Source organism: Python bivittatus, unplaced genomic scaffold (assembly GCF_059951505.1).
Source record: "Python bivittatus isolate LINGU-HERP-01145 unplaced genomic scaffold, Pbiv_v1 ctg000030_np1212, whole genome shotgun sequence".
NCBI classification, from domain to species: domain Eukaryota; kingdom Metazoa; phylum Chordata; class Lepidosauria; order Squamata; family Pythonidae; genus Python; species Python bivittatus.
Window position 1 is genome coordinate 4164893 of NW_028277031.1, and position 20163 is coordinate 4185055.

A 20163-nucleotide genomic window follows, 5' to 3' on the forward strand; every position below is an offset into this window, starting at 1 on the left:
TGAAGTCCACCCATCTCCCAGTGGCTGGGATTGAGAAACCCTGGTTTAGCTCCAAGGGGCGCGTGGTGGCTGGGGAATTCTGGGAGCTGAAGTCCACCCGTCTTACAGTGGCCAAGGTGGAGGAGACCTGTCTCAGAGGACGACCAGAGCCTGCAGCGCTCCCGACCGCCACAAGGGGGCGGAAAATCCCGGGCGCCCCTCTCGGGCGCCTCTGCTGCCACCTCGTGGCCGCGCGAGGCCTGGCAGCGCCGGAGCTCCCCGCCCGCCGGCCGCGAGTGACGTCACCCCTCCCCGCGCGCACTACAACTCCCAGCAGGCGTCGCGCCGCCCCGCCCCGCCTCGGCGTCTGCGCGAGCCGCCCGGCGCTGCCGCCGCGCCCCTCGGAGCCTCTGCGGTAAGGGAGGTTGCCTGCTGGGCGCCTCGGACTGCAGGGCCCATCATCCCCTCCCGGGGGCCATTGTCGGCGCGCGCCCGCGCTGCCCCGTGCAGCCCTGGGGCGGGTTGGCGGCGCCAAGCGAGCCGCCGCCTCCTGCGGTGGGCTCCGTGCGGAGTGGAGACCACCCAGCGAGCCCTTCGGGCGTCTTGGCTGATCTGAGCAGGGCTGGGTCCGGCCTGCGCGGAGAGGAGGCCACCGGGACCTGGGGCCGTCTTTGCCCCTTTTTATCGTGGCGCGGGCTTTTCCTGTTAAATCGCGCTGCGTCGGGCACTGGATTGCAAGGCCCGCGGGTGGTTTTCCTTGGCAGATGCTTGGAAACGGTTGGCTGCTGCCGCCGGCCTGGCCCAGCTGACAGCCCGGCATTTCTTTGTGGTCTCCTGTCCACGGCTCACTCGGCCTGGCCAGCTGGTGCTGCCCGGGCTGAACCAGCCACTCTCGCCCCGAAACGGCTTTCTTGTCAGCAGAACAGCTGCGGCGGGCCTCGGCTTCCCTCCGAAATGTTTCTGGATTTTGCGGAGCTGGGAGCGCCTGGTGGTCTCCCATCCAAGCCCTAACTGGGTTTGACCTTGCTTGGTTTCCAGAGGGGGGGGCATTGCTGCCTCCTGCTGAGAGGTGGTTCGAATGGCACCTCCTGTAGTCCTGGGGGATGATGGAGGTTGTAGTCCAACACATTAGAGAAGACCAGCCTTCTAGTGGAGGCCTGAGGCTCTGCTTTGGGTCTGGAAGGCAGGAAGCACGGAAAACCCATAATACTGCCGAGGCATTTCACGCAGAAGGCCGTTTCTTATCTCCGGCAGCGGGTGACCGGGGAGTCGCTGCCCATTTGTCAGCCTGGCCTACCTCACACGGTTGTCACGAGGACAGAAGCTAGGCATGGGGGAATCCCGGTAGCTACGTGGGGAAAAAGCAGAATAGAGTGCCATAACCTCCAACGTGACATCCTGCCCTTTAATTAAACTGAAGCATCGGTTTTTCTTATTTACGAGCCTGGACGCAAACGGTCTGCTTTCCGAATTGCTGTGAGAAGTTCTCCGCGGTTAGATCCGGAGGCCTCCCCTTCACAACCTGACGGACACCCATCTGTTTCGTTCCAGATGAAGGTCCTCGCGGCTTGCGCCCGTTGGCGCTTGGTCCTCTTCGGGCCCAGAGGTCTTCAAAACAGCCTTGCTCCGCAGCTGTGGAAAGGGGACCACCGCGTGCTCCGTTCCTTTGGAAGTCCGGCCGTGCTGCAGCGGGGAGCTGGCCAGGCGCCCGGCCTTCGCCTGGGGCAGCCCCGTTGGCTGGGCGGGGCGGCCTTTTCTCAGCGTGATCCGGGGCCGCAACCCAGCTTCGAAAGCTCAGAGAAATTTACCTTGATTTACCAATTCTCCGGCATCACGTTCTTGAGATTCTTGTCGAGGCTGAAGGTACTGCAGTCGGGCATCGCTCTTGTGATCCTCCCTTCGGTCTGGTATTTCTACCAGCTAAACCAGGTTACTCTGACTCACGGTCTTTACGCGACAGGCGTGCTCTGCTTCTCCGTAGTCGTCTTGTACGCAATCAGCTTCTTTCTGCAACGGATCATCGGCTTCATGTACCTGAATGAGAACGGCACTCTTTTAAAAGTTTCGCACTTGACGTTTTGGGGGAAGAGGAGAAATTTCTGCTGTCCGGTTGAATCTGTCATGACCCTAGGAAATGCGGACGAAGGCAAGAACAGATTCCTCCTGAAGTTCAGGCAGTATGACCAGAAAGAGAACTTGTATTTTTCACTTCACTTGGGTCAGATTGTGGATCAGGAAGGCTTTGCCAAAGTGTTTGGGTATTTTTCCTAAGTGCGTGTGTCAGAGAGAGAAAGAGAAAACCTTAACATCCAGAACATTTTGCATGGGGGGATCATGACCTGGTTCACTGAAATAGGAGGTTTCTCCAACTGTCTTTTATAGCAGACATTATTTCTCAAAGACAGAGAAAGAAGATGAATAAAAAAAAAATTAGTTCTTGTGAAAGGCTTTTTTAAAAAAAAAAACTTCCTGAACAAGGTTGCTCTTTACCTTCTGTAGTCTCTTTCTCAAAATAAAATAAAATAAAATAAAATAAAATAAAATAAAATAAAATAAAATAAAATAAAATAAAATAAAAACCACTTTCCAGAGTCCATCAATATGCTGCACCTCACGTTTTGCAGGATAAATGAAAGAGACGATGCAGGAAAGTGGGACATCATCTAAAGGCACCTTTAGCCTCCTCCTGACCCGTTGCAAGGACTCTGGGCATTGCTGTCCTGAACCAAACCGGGCCGGGGAGTCTGCTCTAAATAATGTTCCTTAGCATCTTCCGATGCTTGCTTGTCTTTGTAGCGTCCTGATTTTCCTTTTAGCCGCGGCTGCATTTCCCCTGCTCTCCTCCCTCAGGGGAGCAGCGTTGGCCAAGAGTGAAAGGGTAATAACTGCAACTTCAGGAAAGCGTCAACAGAGATGAAGATGAACCCCGGGGAAAGAGGCAGTGGTGGGAAAAAGAGGAATTCTGCACAGGGCTGCTGGAATTGAGGGACCAGATTCAGCCTGCAGGGAAACTGCACGTGGTGGCTTCTCAGGAGCTGATGACCAGCCACGCTCTGAGCCACTGGTCTTCCTGCAGCTGGAGGCCTTCCAAAACTGGCTGCTGTCAAATTGTATTGTTTTGTGGTTCACAAGGGTTTTGAGTTTAGGCTGTGCCTTGTCTTTCGGAATGCGGGTTGGGGTTGCTATTCAAAGACTCTGTGCTTCTCCGAACCCCCAAAAGTTGCACACCCCTGAAAAATGGACGCACGTGGAAGGTAAATTTTTACAATTTATGTTTAACATCTGGACTACGGGCCAGCTTTTGCAGCAAAACTGTTGTTCTTTGGAGGAGATTGACAGGATAGGGGAGGACCAGAGGAGGACAACGATGGGGATACAGGGACTTGACAGGCTGGAGGAAGTCGGGGTGTTCCGTCTGGTGAAAAGGAGACTTAGGGAATCCATGATAGCTGTGTGCAGGGAGGTAAAGGGAACATGGTCAGGCCATGAAACTAGGGCCAGAAATGACTGGTGTAACCTGCAGCTCCCTACTTTTGTTTAAGGAAAAGCTTTCTGATGGTAAGATCTGTCCAACAGCGGAACAGTTGTGGGTTCTCCACCTCTGGCGGTTTGAAGAAGAATCTGGACACGTTGCAAAAGGTTGGCCTAGATCCGTGTTTCTCAACCTTGGCAGCTTGAAGATGTGTGGGACTTCAACTCCCAGAATTTTCCTGGCCAAGTATCTCTGTTTCCAGTTAGGGATTGCTCAAATTCTTCCCACCTTAACTGAAAACTCTTAAAAGTGAAAAAAATAGCTTGAAATAAAAGCAGCGCATCCCTGAACAACAGCAATATGTATCTGATCTCCAGGAAATCCATAGCAGATGTGGAAGTTTGAACCCCAGCACCCCGGGGTTAGTTCATCACATTACAGGTAGCCCTTGCTTAGCGACTGCCTCATTTAGTGAGCATTCGCAGTTATGACGGTGATGAAAAAGTAACTCTGCAACCAATCCTTGCATTTACAACCTTCACGTCTCTCAGTTGTGTGTTCATCATTACAGTCAGTGCCCGTTGTCCTATGTAAAATCATAAGCACAGTTGCGATCGTGTGATGTTTCACTTAGCAACCGCTTTGCTTAATGACCAGGTTGCCAGACCCAATTGCGGTCCCTAAATGAGGACGATCGATACACTGGGGTGATGAATCCAATGGGAATTGCTTTCATTGGGAACTGAGTACCGTGTACTCCAGGACACCCCCCCGATTGTCTCAACCCTCCAGCCCCTTCCCCAGAGGCTTTTCTTGCACCGCTGCTGCGTTTTGCCTAACAGAAGCAGCCCCCCAGCCCCAAAGCCAAGGACCCACCTAGCTTCCCCCCCCCCCCATTTTCCAACCAATCAGGTCCTTGGATTTCTCATCCTGTAGCCCTCCACTTCCATAAATATTTCTGCTTTTCCATCGTTCGGGGCTCCTCTTTCTTGTAAAGGATGGCTGAATAAATTATTATTTCTCCTTGGGGTTGTGCTCCTTCTGAGTTTTCCACAGCAAAGGCGAGATTGAAAAAAGTCAAAACAGTCTTGGAATCAAGGAACCAAGGATTTCTGTCGCTGCCAAGAAAAGAGCGAGAGCCTTTATACTGCTCACAAATATCCTATACATTTTGCCCCCCTCAGAAGGATACCACACAAGGACGCCCCCACGGCCCTTGAAAGCTTATCCCAACACCAAGCCTTGAATAGCCACGATTGCTGGGTTTCCCATCTCGTGATGTTCCAAACCATGATTCAGGAGTCATGATGGCCGGGATCACACCACCTCCTAACTCTAAACCAGACTGTGATGGCTTTGTAGGTGTGCGACCTCAGCCATGTACCCTGGCGCGTTAAAGAAACTGCTTTGCAGCTCGAGAAATTCAGTTATAAATATCCTTTTTTGTTTATTATTTTAAGAAAACCAGTTAACACAAGAAAGATGTTTCACTGATCTATTCGACCTGGCAGCTGAAATCACACAGTTATACATACATTTGGCATAGTTAACCAAGGCTGTAAACAAAATTATTAATTGTTTTTAAAGGTGAGTGTTGTTGTCACCTTCTTGCCTATGTTAAACCATCTACCATGGTGTGGCCCTCACCATGGTCTTCCTCCCACCCCCACCCCCATTAGTTGTGTCCAGACATGTATGGATGGATGGATGGATGTATCTAGAACTATGCCCACTTGTGCCACCTTAAGTTCTTATTAATATGGGTTCCATCAAAATTACTTAAAAGGGGGGAAAATAACAAGCTGTATAAAATGCATCTATGGGGGGGGCAGGGTTGTGAAAAGGTGTGTTGTCGCAACTCAAGCTTCATCCCTTCTGCGTGTCTTGGGGTCACAGGCCCATAAAAAAGGGGTGGTGGAACTTGTGTTGCTATGCTGTTTTAATCATTTTGACGAACGTACTGGATCTTGCAGAAGTCTCTAATAGCCAGGAGGTATTTTATAATAGTTAAAACCAGAATATTTGTGGCAAAAGTTTAGGTTCCCAGGATTGGGGATTTGATCAAAATACAACGTTTGCAAGAAATGCTTGAAGCATCAATTGCATCAATATTCTGCCCCTTCCCCACCCCTCAAGAAGCCCCTCTTTTAAAGAAGTTGCAATTTATAGCCAGGAACGGTTGAATAGAAAGAAAAGCAATGACTGCTATCGGGGTTTGAAGGATTCAACTTTTTATTACTTTGACGCATGTATACATTGTCATCTCTCTTCTTCCCTAGGACTTGCTAATTTATAGTAAAGCCTTGATTCTCTGACTGACCCTGAAATCACGCATAAGTCATTTTTTCCTGAAGTGTGTCTGGACAAATGACATCATCTGAGTACAAGTAAGGAAGATGACCTCGACAGATTTGCAGAAGCTGTTGCTGGGCCAAAGAGGCTGAAGCATTGAGCAGCCAGAAAATATTCGGAAGGGTGTCATTGGGTTGCCAAAGTTCAATTCTCACGACAAAATCAGAAGTATCACCCTGTAGAGCAAAGGGATAGGGGGGACCTGGAGGATGAAGGATGGCTGAGAAATGAATGTCTGTTGGAGCAGAAGAAAGGGTTCCTGAGTATCACATTTAGGTTAGGGGAGCAACATTAGGAACCAAAGTATGGTAAAGGTTGGCAAAGCCCAGAAAGTGTACTGAATATTGGAAACAATATTCAGATGCTGTGACGTGGTCTATATTTACAAAGATCAGAATCATACAAGCCATGGGATTCCCTGGGACACTCTGTGGAAGTGAAAGTTGAAGAAGTAGGATAGGAAGAATATTGATATCTTTGAACTTTGGTGGTGGAGAAGGCTCCTGAGAAGACCGTGGACAGCCAAGAAAACAAACCAATGGATCATCAAACAAATTGATCCAGAATTGTCACTCGAGGCACAAATGACCAGGCTTGATTTATCCTACTTCAGACACATTATGCCAAGACCCAACTCTCTAGAGAAGGCTCTAATGCTGGGAAGGGTGGAAGGAAAGAGAAGAAGAGGATGATCACCAGCAAGGGGGATGGACTCAGTTTCAGTGGTGATGGGTGCAACGCTGGAAGACCTGAAAGACCAGGTTAGGGACAGATCATCATGGAGAAAATCTATCTGTGTGGTCGCTAAGAGCTGACACTGACTTGATGGCACGTAATCAATAATCAAGAGTAGAATTAGAATAAATGAGCAAATCATCTAAGAACAAATGAGCAAATGAGAATAAAGGAGCAAATCATCCAAGTACACAGACAAAGCATTGTTCAGAAACCATGAAAAATACAATTCATAAAGAACACAAAGACTGATGGAGTGTTCACCAATCCACAGAACATCAGATACATGGATTTCATCACAGGAATCATTGGCAGAGAGGAAGAGGGTAGTGATTCCTATTAGCTACATAGCTCAGGAGCAAGTGATCATGCCCAACATGTAAGGACCCTTCTTTTCACTCGTGGGTAAGGCCAAGTAAACAAAGCTTTTCTATAACTTTTCACTGATGAATTATTTTAGGCTGGCCAACTCTGCATTTGACATCAGGTGATATTTTGCAGCAATCTGAGCTCCAGGGATGAGATTGATCAGTCACAGAATCATTGAGGGCGCAGGGCCCATATTCCCTCCTTTCCCAACACATCAGCCTAGTCTGTTCCTGCAGCAGGTTGGTAAAAGATTAAAGTCTGACGCTGAGAGTTTTGGATGTGGGGGAATCAAAGCTTCTGTTATCATGGCCTAGTTAATATGGGAATTGTGAATCACAGGCCAGTCCCTTCACAATAAACTTAATGCGGAGCCTAGGTAATGTTGCAGGGACCTCCTCTAGAGGTTCAATGCACTCCGTGATTGGTCCTCAGCATAAGAACCAGCCATCAATGGTCTAACAAATGGTTAGACAGGCTATGGGGATAGAACTAATTTGCATGCAGTAGAGGATTCAGGGAAATTGCCTGTGGCACCAATCTATTAAGACCTTGAGTTATATTTCCAATCCCCAGCTGGGTTGGTAGAGTGACAGGAATGATGAAAAGTCAAGGCACACCTTTTCATGTCTGGGCTCCACTTAATTTCTGGCTAGCTGTGAGCCCCTGGAGTTGGGAAGTAGCTTATTTCCCAACAGGCTAGATCTGGAGCAGTGTTTCTCAACCTTGGCAACTTTAAGATGTCTGGACTTCAACTTCCAGAATCGCCAAGGTTGAGAAACACTGCTCTGGAGGGTTTAGGACATCTGATTGCGAAATGCTCCCTCCCCCACGAGTAAAACAGCCGATTCTTTGCAAGGGAGAGATCTTAGTCAAGCATGCAAAGTGTTCAAGTTCTCCACAATATAAACATAGCCTTGTGCGCCCTGGCAAATAGTAGAACTCTGTTAGCTCCTCATTGCATGTGTCTAACTTCCAAAGTTAGGAAGAACAGAATGAGAGGAGTGCCATTTTCTTTCCCCATTTGTATTCAACTGCCAATCTTCCTCCAATACCCAGCCTGACCTTGATGAATGCAAAAAAGGTCTCTGGGGTGCCCTAGTGAATTAGTTCATCTTGTATTTCATCTGATAGACTATGAATTGGTCAATTAAATACTTTTCATTCCAGCTCACATCCTCAGCTGAATTTAGTAGCTTCAGCATTAGCAGCAAACTTCAGCACCAAAGTACTCAGACACCCAGGCTAGCCCAACTCCCAGAAGGGAAGGGCTGGATTGCTGCATGACAAATAATTGGGGGTCGCAAAGGAATAGCTGGGGCACTGATCAGCTGTGTGGTGGCTTGGCACGGCAGCAGCAATGGAGCTGGCAGTGTTGGTGAGGCTTGGAGGTGGTCCCCAGTGTGTCTTTCAGGGTGGAGGTGGCTGTGAAAAATCAGGTGGCGGTGGTGGTGGGTCATTCCTGGTGGTGGCAATGTTTGGCGGCAGTGGGTTGGTTGAGTTTTCAAGAAACACTGGTGGGCCACACAAGGCTGCTTGATGAGCCACAGGTGGCCCATGGGCTGTATGCTGTGCAGGCCTGGATTACTCTTTTGGAGCAACAGATTTCAGAGTTGGAGATCAGTTGCTTGACTTGATCATCAGAGTTGGCCCTCAGATGTGTCATGGAATTGGCATGGTTGTCCAAGTTTGAGTTATTCTGCATTTTGCCATTCTTCCATCATTAGGCTCATTATAAATCCTACTCAAGGTCAATCCATAAGAAAATCCTCAGGTCTTAGGGAGACGGACAATTCACACTGAGCAAAGAAGACAGTAAATTGCTAGGATTTGTCTAGCAAAGAGAGGGATACTAGCTGCAGGAAACTGCTGCTTTTGCAGTTGCTCCAGCAACACCTGGGAATGGTATGGGAGCCGCTGGTTGTAGCAGATTCTGCACACCCACACCCACACCCCCCAGTGCAAGGTTAGCTAATGCATCTGGGTCGTAACTTGTTTTAATATTGAAGCAAAACATGGAGAACTTCAATGATCATCAGTGGGATCTGTAGTCTTTGTTTAATGTTGGTGTCAAAGTACAGACTCTCCTTGTGTAGTGCTGGGAATATGAGCAGGTAGATCTTGTTAGTTTCCACACCCCGTCCAGATCTCTAAGGACTTCACTTGGTGTTCAGAACCTTGTTCACAGCAGAAGCTCAGAGATGTGACACAGCTAGATTAGTTTTTTTATTGTAGACAAGAAAGAAGCCATATATATGCAGAAGATATACCAACTGCAGAAGACAAAAAAATCAATGATTTCTCTGTATCTCTTACAGGTTTAAATTCTAGGCCCTTTCCTAGAGTCTATGGAAATTTGGTTACTTTCTTCCTGGCCTCAAGAATGGGAGACATCTGCTCTAGGTTTGCAAAATGATTCTGTCTAGCCTGAGAACTTCTTGTTTCTCTCTCACGAGATCCAGCTTTTACAAGAGCGAAACCTGATCTTCTGTAGCCTTTTGAACCCCAAGTAGCCCCTTGCCAGAGTTTTGTGATCTCCGGGGCACTCTCCAACCATCATTGCTGCAAATTGGCAACAGTCCCCTGGCCTTTCAAAGTGGTGGTGGTGATGGTGGATTTGGTAAGTTTAATACTGTTAGCTTTTCATCTTTCTTTCTCTTCCCATCTTCTACATTCCCAAAGGTGACCAGCCTTTCCATCCTGTTTTTGAGGCTGTCCTGGAAGACAGAAGTAGGGAAGGGGAAGACATTCTGTCCCTCTGGCCGAATTGGGGGTGGGGTGGGATAACAGTAGGATATAGTAGAGGTTGACCAGGCCACTTGAAGAGAATAATGACACCTTTTTTCTATCTACCCACCCACCTCCCCATAAGCTATCTTGCAGGTTGGGACTGTTGTTAACAACCACAATGTTTAAGAGAGAGGTTCTATGTTTGGTCCAGGTTGATGCGTCAAGTGTTCGATTTCAATCGCTGCCAAAGCATCATTTGGAACAGGAAGAGCAGATATCTTCCAATCTTGTTCAATTCCGATCCCTTCAGGAGGCAGCTTTTCTGCTGGAAAGACTTCAAAACGCACACTCGTGAATGTCTTCCTGGTTCTGAAAACCGAAATGGACAGAATCGAAGCCAGTCCACAAATGGGAGGGCCGCCGAAGCAGAGAGCGTGGGGGCCAAATCACAGGTTGCCGACAGGATAAATGCCCTCGTTCCGCAACCTGTTTGGGGTTATTCCTCCATAAGCACCACAGTACACAGAGAGGAGGCATCGTTGCCTTTGAACCGAGGACCACGCGTGAGCTTTGAATTCCACTTCAAGAAAAGGACAAGGTTGGAACAGAAGCTAAGCCAAACTGAATTAAGATTACATTAGAATTCATACAACCATGCCCCGATGCAACTTTCCCTTCCGTTGTATTAAAAAAATGCAGCAAGACAACAATGTTTGGAGGGTTCTGTGGGTTGCAATCATGGTTTGGGGATGTGGGGGACTGGGTGGCATTACAGGGCCCCAGATGGTGCACCACTGCTGTAGAAGTTGGTGGGTTTACCCACTTTGCTGGCTCCGTTTGACCTCCACAGTTGCAAAAATTCTACCCTGGTTCTGGCGAAGCACCCTTCCAGCACTTGGGGTTGTCCTTCTGATCTAAAAAAACCCGTTTTGTCGCCAAAGGAAGTGCCACCTGCACGTTGTATTCCAAGCAAATGTGGCCGAAAAACGTAAAACAAAAGCAATGACAGCAATAGGGAGGGAAGAGCCGTAAAGCAAGAGGTCACACGCAAGAAAGCAGGGAAGGGGGTTGGCATGTGGAAAGTCCCAAATCCATTTGGGCAACTCCTCTGTAAAAGGGATGAGGATCCAGGCTTGGAAAAGATGCTGTGGATCTTCCAAGGTCCATAACCCCCTTTTGGAAAGGCCTGTAGACCCTCAAGGGTGGTGCAGTAAGTGTCTGGTGCGAGTTTCCACTCTAGAAGGACACATGACTTGGAGGGAGAAAATGGATCTTGAGTTTCAAGGCGTGCTTCACGAGAGACCACACTGGGTGAAGGGATTCTGGAGACAGACATGGATGGGTGCCACACTGCTTTCTCCTTGGAAGTGCACATTGATATCTAGCAACAGGGTTCTGGATCCATGGCGGTAGGAGTGCCTTTTCCAAAGCCTCACTACAGACTTGAGAGCTAGAAACCCGTTGCAGAAAAACAGGCCCTGGAATTCAAATTCCAGGCCAAACTTTGACACCCGAAACCTACCACTTAATCTATGCTAAGTCAAAGGAGACAGCTGAGGAGATCACAAGCATGTCCAGAGTTTTTAGTCAGAAGCAGTTTGTGGTGGAGGTAAGCATGATAAGACCAACATTAAAAAAAAAAGCACTTCATGAATTCCATCTTTCCTATTAGTGAATATATATATATATATATATATATATATATATATATATATATATATATAATATGTATATACATATAGATTTATGATCTTAAATAAACTATTCTCTGATTCTTATAAGACATTTGGCCTCTCTCAGTGCAAGGTATGACTCGACTACTTGAAGTCTGCTAGAATATCACTGAAGATGTTCAGGAAAAGATGCGCGTGGTGGTCTCGGAAGACCAGGGTGGGTCGGAAACGGATCGATCTGTCCCCGCTGCCGCCTAATACCACACCTAAGGGCAGAGAAAGAAAGAAGTTGCAGATTCAGTTCCCTTTAATCCAGAGTTTCTCAACCTTGGCAGCTTGAAGATGTGTGGACTTCAACTCCCAGAATTCCCCAGCCAGCATAGCTGGCTGGGGAATTCTGGGAGTTGAAGTCCACACATCTTCAAGCTGCCAAGGTTGAGAAACACTGCTTTAATCACACAGGACACACAGACAAAGCAGGTAATCCATCACAAGATCCCCTGGATAGTGGTGGGCTATCATTACTTTTCACTAAAGTAACGTAACTAAATAAAATATAATCTGGACCAAATCATTCTTGGCAATAGTGAACTTAGGTGGCAGATACTGAGAGTCAAAACAGGGCCACTAAGATGCTGGAGGCATCAGGCTTGGAAGAATAGGTTGTGCGCCCCCCAAGGAAAAGATGTCAAGCCCCACATACATGGGGAAGATCGTGGAAAGAAGATCTAACCAGATTTCAGGAATGCTTTAATGCTACAGTGGGGCAAATACAGAATCTTGGACGCTGCAAAAGCAATTTCTAGGGAGTTCATTTGCATGATCTGAAACGCTTCTTCCCGGGTTTCTCCGCACCTGGGCCGAGTTGCTGTTTACGAGATGAGCTGCCAACAGACTCGCCTTCTGTCTCTTGATGGCTTACATCTCCTTTCCCTTCCCTTCCTTTCATGGCCTCCCCACAATTTCTCATGGCGGGGCAGGGAGTCTCTCGAAGACCATCTAAGAGGACATCCTTCGCTAAGTATGCTCCGTAGCTGTGGAATTCCTTGGAACAGGAAAATAGGGGGATTTTGGAGAAAGGGCTGGAGTTGGAAAACGGAAGGTCCTCCTCTGGTTGAAAGGGCAGGCCACGCTTAGCCTTCTGAATGTGACCCAGGAGGTCAAATGTCCTGCTCATATGAATCACGAGAATCTTAGGTAAGCAGGCCAGACAGGGAAGAAAAACATAGAAGACTCACACCCAGAGTCTTAGCTTTCATTAGACGTCACTCATAAGCTTTTCAACCAAAGCTGGAAATGGAAGAGGCCGATGGATTTCTTCTGCTAGGAGGACCAAAAACTCACTTCTTTGACCCTATGATTTATATGTTTCATTACCCACCCACATCGGCGCCTGGTGATGTTACCTAGTCAGGTAATGAAACGTCTGCAAGGCAACAACCGAGCTCAGAGAGCATCAAGGACTCCACAGTTCAACCCTGAGCTATGGAAATTCTCTTCTATTGGAAGCTATGATTTATAAAATATCAATTTTTCGTGGTAGCATAGCTTCTTTTTTCCTGTTTCACTCCCTCCTTCATTCAAAATTGCGTACCTATATTATCACCTTAGAAACAGGGACAGCCTCACACCATCTAAGAGTTAATAATGAAGTACTGGCTTTTAAAATGTAGATGGCAAAATAAACACAATTTATGCAGTTGCTCAATCATTTATGCATAATTCAGTCTGATAAAAAGAAAAATCTCAGTAGGTGGCACCATGCTTTCATCTGGACTTAGAAACTAAGCAGGATTAGGCCTGTTTAGCATTTGGAAGGGGATAGGAGACCATCAGGAGATCTCAGGGCCACAGACTAGACTGTGAAGTTCAAAAAGTCCCTAACGAAAACAGTGGCAAATTGCTGCTCTATTTTTGCCCACCCCCACTTGAGGTTAAGCCTGAAGTGAAGCTTTATTTTTTTTAAACATAAAACGTGATTTATTAAGTGCTCCCCAATCTTGAGATCCCACAGCAGGAGACCCAACCCCAGTTCAAAGCACAACATCTCACCTTTGTTTCTTGCTATTTCGATCAGCTTATTCCGAATAGTGTCATTTGGAGTGTCGAAGGAGCAGAACGTCCCTCGCCCCCGGGCTCGGCTGATCAGATGGGGGTAGCGACTCTACAAGGAAGGAAAAGGTAAATCACACTTTGTCGTCTTCTTGGAAAGCAAGGTGCTGAAAAAAGGCAGGGGGAGGAAATGTAATTCCCAGATGCTGGACTTAAAAAAAAATGTGCTGGATGTTCATTTGATGGTCACCTTGGTTATTGACTGAACCCTCTTTTGGGTTTGCACAATCCAGTGAACCATAAAATACTCAAATTATCTGGTTTTGCACACTACACCTTTAGCCACAACACCAGCCAACCCACTACAGATAACCGTGATGAAGCTTCACATATTGTGGAAATGCAGCTGTTAAGTCTTTATGCAGTCTGCATAATTGCCACATTCTTAGCAATTTTACAATGATGTCATTGTCTGCTTTGTGCCACGCTGGACACTGGTACAAAGGGTCTGACTTGCACTCTGTTGAATCATCACAAAAAGCATGGTTTTATTTACATGGAGAAGCGTGCCACATCTGTTATTAAACCAGAACAACAGTGCTGGGGCAGTGAAATTCCAAATTCCTCTGCTTGGTGGGGTCTTCCTAACCTTCCAGAGTAGATTTGGGGTGTGTGGGTGTGTTTGTGACAGGCATGTGCTGGATGTTAAGAATCCAAGTAGCTGCTGGAATCACGCTATTCCAGCCGTGGGCGACAGGGAACCAGCTGTCATTCCAGTTTTCAGCCCCTGGGAAACCACCACTTTGGTTTTCCGGTAGGTTTTTCTCCCATTTTTCAACTACTGTTTTGCAACTCCCTTGTGGACCCATTCTTCCTGGACGATGTGTTGTTGGCACACAAAAATGAGCAAATGGGTTGTGAGAACAGGTTATGGGTGGTCCACATTGTGTGAAAAGGGCCATGAAGGGACTTGCATCCATTGACCTTTTTCTATGGATTTGAGAGAAGGGTTGGTTGAAAGCTGGTTGAAACACAAGAGTGTTGTGTTGGTCCAAAGATACCTTCCCTCCAACATCTGGCTATACGCTCTCGATTTTAGGGTTAATGGCTTCTTAGCTTTCTCAGCCTCCAGCCACTCCTGAATCTAACAGCCATTGGCTCCACTTATGGTGACGCTGGGCTTCAACTGTAGCAGTGGAAACATGTGAATGGCTATGGAGGTCCAGGTCTGCTAGCCTGCTTGTCATAGCATGATCCATCACCAGCCCTGCTGGGCCATAGGAGCTCCATTGGTGGGCATCAGAGATCCCACTAAACAGGTCTTGCCCATCGCTTTTCATATTTAACTGTAAAAACCCAGGCTGCTTTGCATCTCACAAATTGTCCAAATCTGTTACTTGACAGTCAAAATAATGTGGAAGACAATGGCAGGGTTTGCACCCATAATTAACCCGTAATATACTGAATCACAGACTAAACAGACTGAGTTACACAATATGGCCAATCACAGACACACACATAATTAACTACAATTACCAGACCTGGGCTGTAAAACTCCAGAGAGGGGACAGATGTATTTTTGGTTTTTTTTACAGAAAAACTAACTATGGCACGTTGTCCACTGTATACCGAGTCCACAAAACAAATCAAATTCACGTCATGAATCCCAATTAAAGAGAAAGGCGATTTTAAAAACTGTACCCCCATTGAGATTGCAGAATTTCCCGCTTCACATCAAACTACAAAAACCACTTAACCGCTTGTCTTTTAAGGCATCTTTACCTGCAATTCCAGCAGCCCTGTCAACAGGGCCTTCCCTGCATGGATGACGTTGCTCAGAAGATCCTCCCTTTTTATAACGTTAATGACTTCTGCTAGCAGGAGATTCTTGGAAGGGTCCCCAAGCCATGTGTTAAAAATCCTATATGGCTGCAAGGTGGACACACCGAAGGAGGGGAGGGGAGGGGAGGGGAGAGGAGAGGAGAGGAGAGGAGAGGAGAGGAGGGGAGAGGGGAGGGGAGGGGAGGGGAGAGGAGAGGAGAGGAGAGGAGGGAAGAGGGGAGGGGAGGGGAGGGGAGGGGAGAGGAGAGGAGAGGGGAGGGGAGAGGAGAGGGGAGGGGAGGGGAGGGGAGAGGGGAGGGGAGAGGAGAGGAGAGGGGAGGGGAGGGGAGGGGAGGGGAGGGGAGGGGAGAGGAGGGGAGGGGAGAGGAGGGGAGGGGAGAGAGGAGGGGAGGGGAGAGGGGAGGGGAGGGGAGAGGAGAGGAGAGGAGAGGAGAGGGGAGGGGAGGGGAGAGGAGAGGAGAGGAGAGGAGGGAAGAGGGGAGGGGAGGGGAGGGGAGAGGAGAGGAGAGGGGAGGGGAGGGGAGGGGAGGGGAGAGGAGAGGAGAGGAGAGGAGAGGAGAGGAGAGGAGAGAAGAGAAGAGAAGAGAGAAAAAAAACATGATAATTGACAAGGAAGAGTTCATCTCTTTCTTTTCCTTTGACGTACCTTTTGAAAAGCTGCCTGAATGACAGATGTTGCCAGACCTAGTGGCAGAGAGTCCCGCAAGTCCTTATGTACAGGGTCAAGAACTACATTCTTTTTTTCCACTCTGGATCTGGAAAAGACCTGCTCTGTCCATTCAATTTATCTGGACTTACGCTGCGGCATCATTCTACTAAGTTTCTCTTGACTTCTGCGATTTTATATAGTTCTTGATGTTCGTAATTTTTTTAAAGTTTTGCATTTTACACTGGGTTTTAAGCTTCGCATTTTGCAATTGTACCATTTACGGGTGCATTTTGCAGTATTGGATCTCACCGGAGGATTACTTGTCATCAAACTAGGCTATAAATAAAATCAAATAAATATTGCATGCATGATGATCATCAGATTTACTCTTCAGTCTCTTCTACTGGCTTTGAAACATGCATAGGTCAACCTCTGTGGGTTAAAGAGTTTGGTTTTTTTTAATTAAGCGCCTTATTTAGAACAGAATTAAAAACAAACTCGCAGCAGGTTGACTTTTGTTCCTGAATGATTTTTGGAATCTGTGCAACGTTGGAGAGAAGAAGGGTCTAGCCAAAGGCAATTTTCAATTATGGCATCATGTGCCTTCTACAGCCCTTCAAAACAGGACTTACTGCATTCGCCCGAAATTCCTCCTTGTGGAAAAACCCTCCAGTCATCATCTTCTTACTGAAAGTCAGGATGTCGGCTGGGTCCTCGAGCCCCCAGTGTTCGTGGGCCCAGAATTTGCCGGTACATCCACCTCCCGTTTGTACCTCGTCTATCAAGAAACCGCAGCCGTGCTGTTGAGAAAGCATGGATGAAGTTAGTCTCTTTAGGAGAAGAGCTGGGACCTCTTTAGGAGAAAGGAAGGAGGGAAAAACAGCCTTGCTTGGCCTCTTTAAGGAATGCATGAGCTGATAATTCTCAGAGGAAGAGACTGGAAAGATCTGTAAATACGGCGGTCAAGTTGCATCGCTGGTCTCAGTGGGTGTGCAGCCTTCGGAAAGTCACTCCACATGTTCATCACCAAGTCATGTTTTGTATTAATTATGGTTTGTTTAGATTGGGCAGCAGGTTAATTAATTTAATTTAACTCTGGGCGGCTCACAACCCAAAGTTAAGCCAGACTTCTGCAAGGAGAGTTGTCTTCTAGATGTCTGGATCTGTAGAATTCCCCAGCCAGCAAGACCATGGTTGATGGCTGGAAGTCATTCAGGTTGTGCAAGGCTGAGTTATGCCACAAATCATACTTTGTAAGTGACAACGGTTGGGGTGGTGCATGGTGCAAGCCGAAACTAAACAAGTCATGTTATGGTTCAGCCTGGAGCATGAAATCAGGCATTCTTTCTGCCTGACATATAAAATAAAACAGATATTTTGTCAAATACAGATCTCGATATCTAAGAGGCAACAGTTGGAAATTAGTGGGAACAAGTTTCCACCTCCCAGATCTATCCACTGCTTGTCTGAATGGTACTATTTTACCAAAAAACAAAAAAGCTTTAAATAGCAAGCCCAGCACGAACCTGCTGAGTTGGAAATTATCATGACATCAGGTTCTTGCTGCTTAAGCCTAAACAGACATCTTTTGCTTTAGAATAGGAGCTAAATCCAGACATTCACTTTCACGGGATTTTCCCAGATCAGCTTGGAAGTGACTACTCAAAGATTAGAAAGACACATCGCTCAGGAGAGAAATCTTATGTTTAGAAAATGTCCCATTTATGTCAGAGCTCACCTTTTTAGCAATGTTTCTCAACTTCCTGAAAAAGTCGTCTGACGCGTGATTGTCCCCCCCTTCGGACTGAATGGGTTCCACAATGATTCCTGCAACAACTTTATTCTTTTTCCTGTATTTTACAATCAAATCTTCCACCTGTATGTTAGAACATAGTAAGATTTTTTTTTTAAAGAAACAAATCATTGATATGCAACCAGTCATTGATATTATTTCTCTTATTCCAATTCATTGCAACCATGTATTACATTTCAGGGAACAATCAAGAGGAAGAATTTATGTTGTTTTTGCACCATTGAACAACCTTCTTCAAAACAGAGTCCTCCAGTTGTATGCAATCTTTCCCATGTGGGCTGGGAATTATGGGAGCTGAAGTCTCACACATCTGGAAGGATCCCAGGCTGGAGAAAGAGGATCATGGGCCAATTTGTTAATAAAACCTGTTATAATCCGGTATTAAATAAAAGAGTCCCATCGAAGGCATAAACCGCTTGTTAAAGCTAATGAGGATATACATGAAATAAATTAAACAGATTAAGAAGAAATGTGACTGATATCAATACAGGCCAAAGATATGATTAAGAGTGGTGGTTTATCCAAAGCAACCACTCTGAAAACAGAAAGCCAACCAATTCTAACTGGAAAATGCCCATTTCTTTGCGGGCTTCCACCAAATTCTAATTGGATGGATTCATTCCTGCTTTGGCCTTCTTTAAAAAAGCGTTAACCGTGGTGCATTTTGAAGATGTTGTTCTCTTCAGCTTGAGTTCCAGCCTCCAGTCCTAACGGAAGTATCCTTCACCCCTTCGTGGCGACCCTGTACCTGCTCAGACACAGCAAAAGCCCATCTCGTTCCTTGCTTGCCAGCAAAAAATCAGGCCAGCCAGAACAGCCGGCTTGTTTTTTGCTAGCAATCGCCAATTATCGTTTGAGAGCAGACTAGCTACAGCCTGTGGCAGGGACTGAATTAAAGCATCAGTTTTTTTCTTTTGCCACCCTCTATTTGAATTTGTAAAAAAAAATTTAAAAAAAATCTGGCAATCAAGTTATTTCAGTTAACGTCACTGGCCGTGCGGTGCAGATGACTCTGGTGTCTTTTAGTGCTGCTGGTGGACAGATGTGGGTATAGGCCCTATATCAGTCCCTTCAAAGGGACAGTCATTCCACCGCTTTAATGAGGGGCCAAGCAAACAAACGCGATGCATTTGCCTGATTGCCATCCTGACATTTCTACTGCAGGACCCTAGTTTTGGGCCACTGCTTGCATTACAAGACAGCAAGCTGATTAAAGTTAACTTGGTTTGGTCAGGATCCAGCTAAGCCAAAACAGAGATGTTTGGGGAGCATTTTCTCTCTTCCAGGAAATACGAAAGTTGGATGCCCCTTGCTGTCCTCCTCCCTGGCCTTACGCTTGATCCTTCTGTGCTGGTTTAATTGAGGAAAACAAGCACTTTACATTTGCAGGCCTCTGCTGCCCCAGGCACCTTCTGCAGCTGGGGTGTCCTCACCTCCTCCAAGCAGCGCGCCTCCTCCTGCTCGTTTTCTCTCACAAAGTCTTCCAAGGGGTACTTTAGCCTCGGGAATGGAGCGATGGGCCAGTCAAAGGAAGGGATGTCCAGCTTGTGAATGGCTTTGGAATGCGTAGTGGCTAAGCAGCCTAAACAAAGAGGAACAAAACCATGAACACCAGAGGAAGCCTTCAAAGATACCACCTCCTCCTGGCCAAATAACATCCAGCAGAAAAATGCTTGCTCATGTTGACGGGACAGCGTTGGTTTTCCAAGCTCCTTTCCCTCAAATCAAATCGATCAATACAATTTAGGGCTGCCCACCCTTGGAAGGAGCACTTCAGGCCAGGTTCGCACAAGGTGCAAGTGGAGCTCCTCTGCTTTTCATGAAAGCAGCTTGTCCTTTTGCAGAGTTCCGTGTGAGCCTGAAAAAGACGGTGCCGCTTTAATGAGTCACGCATTAAAGCAGCAGGCTTTCCCACGTGCCTCTTAAAACAGCTGTGTCCCTTTTCAGGGACAAGCACTCATGCGGGGTTCAAAGCATGTCCTCTGAGTAATTTTTTAATGCAATCACTGATCAGAGCAAAGGAGAAGAGAATTTCGAGGAAATTCTCCAGGGTGGATCAGGGCATCCCTGTACTTATTTTATGACGAGGTGGCCAAGAAGGTGTGTGTGACCATCCTGGCTTTCATTGTACAACTATCCTTCCAACGCTTTATGTCTTCCTCGGCTTCCCTGCTTCTGTTAAATGTCAAGTGAAGAAATCAAGAGCGAATGCCTTCCAGAAGCCTTTTTCAGACTGTCAGAACAGCCCAGGGGGCTACAAAATCCTGGAATGACGTGACACAGGAAACAACCTCCCAGCCCAGCCGCTTCCACCCATCAAGTCTGCTTCAAAAGATCCCCAAAAGAAATGCGAAAGAAACAAATTAAAAAACCAACCAAGCAGCCAACAAAAACCCAAACTTTTTTCATACTTGAGAAATTGTAGGAAGATGGGTAGGAAGAAAGGAAAGAAATCCCATGGAATGAACTGGAATCAGATGCAAACAATGGGAAGGGAAGA

General features: G+C 46.9%; 2 protein-coding genes across 4 annotated transcripts in view; one reads left to right on the plus strand and one right to left on the minus strand.

Moving 5' to 3' along the window:
- The first annotated feature begins 65 nt into the window (after positions 1-65).
- Positions 66-2522, plus strand: TMEM186 (transmembrane protein 186). Its single transcript, XM_088152904.1, has 2 exons — positions 66-394; positions 1531-2522. Exon 2 carries the CDS (start codon positions 1531-1533, stop codon positions 2248-2250), a length of 720 nt encoding a protein of 239 aa, XP_088009030.1. The 5' UTR covers positions 66-394; the 3' UTR covers positions 2251-2522.
- Positions 2523-9116: 6594 nt separating this feature from the next.
- ABAT (4-aminobutyrate aminotransferase) overlaps positions 9117-20163 on the minus strand; it is a 47760-nt gene continuing 36713 nt past the window's right edge. The window contains exons 11-16 of one of the 3 annotated variants that reach the window (XM_088152922.1): positions 19097-19245; positions 17589-17726; positions 16483-16650; positions 15142-15288; positions 13360-13471; positions 9117-11573 (exon numbers count right to left, since the gene is read on the minus strand). In XM_088152922.1, the coding sequence (XP_088009048.1) occupies positions 11452-11573; positions 13360-13471; positions 15142-15288; positions 16483-16650; positions 17589-17726; positions 19097-19245 (836 nt within the window). In that variant the 3' untranslated portion in view covers positions 9117-11451. Of the gene's footprint in view, positions 11574-12068; positions 12353-13359; positions 13472-15141; positions 15289-16482; positions 16651-17588; positions 17727-19096; positions 19246-20163 lie in introns of those variants that run through there. The other 2 variants (XM_088152918.1, XM_088152912.1) reach the window with 2 other exon arrangements.

What these genes read in the sequence shown, in the direction of transcription:
- TMEM186 (XM_088152904.1), top strand. Translation starts at nt 1,531, where the DNA reads ATGAAGGTCCTCGCGGCTTGCGCCCGTTGGCGCTTGGTCCTCTTCGGG.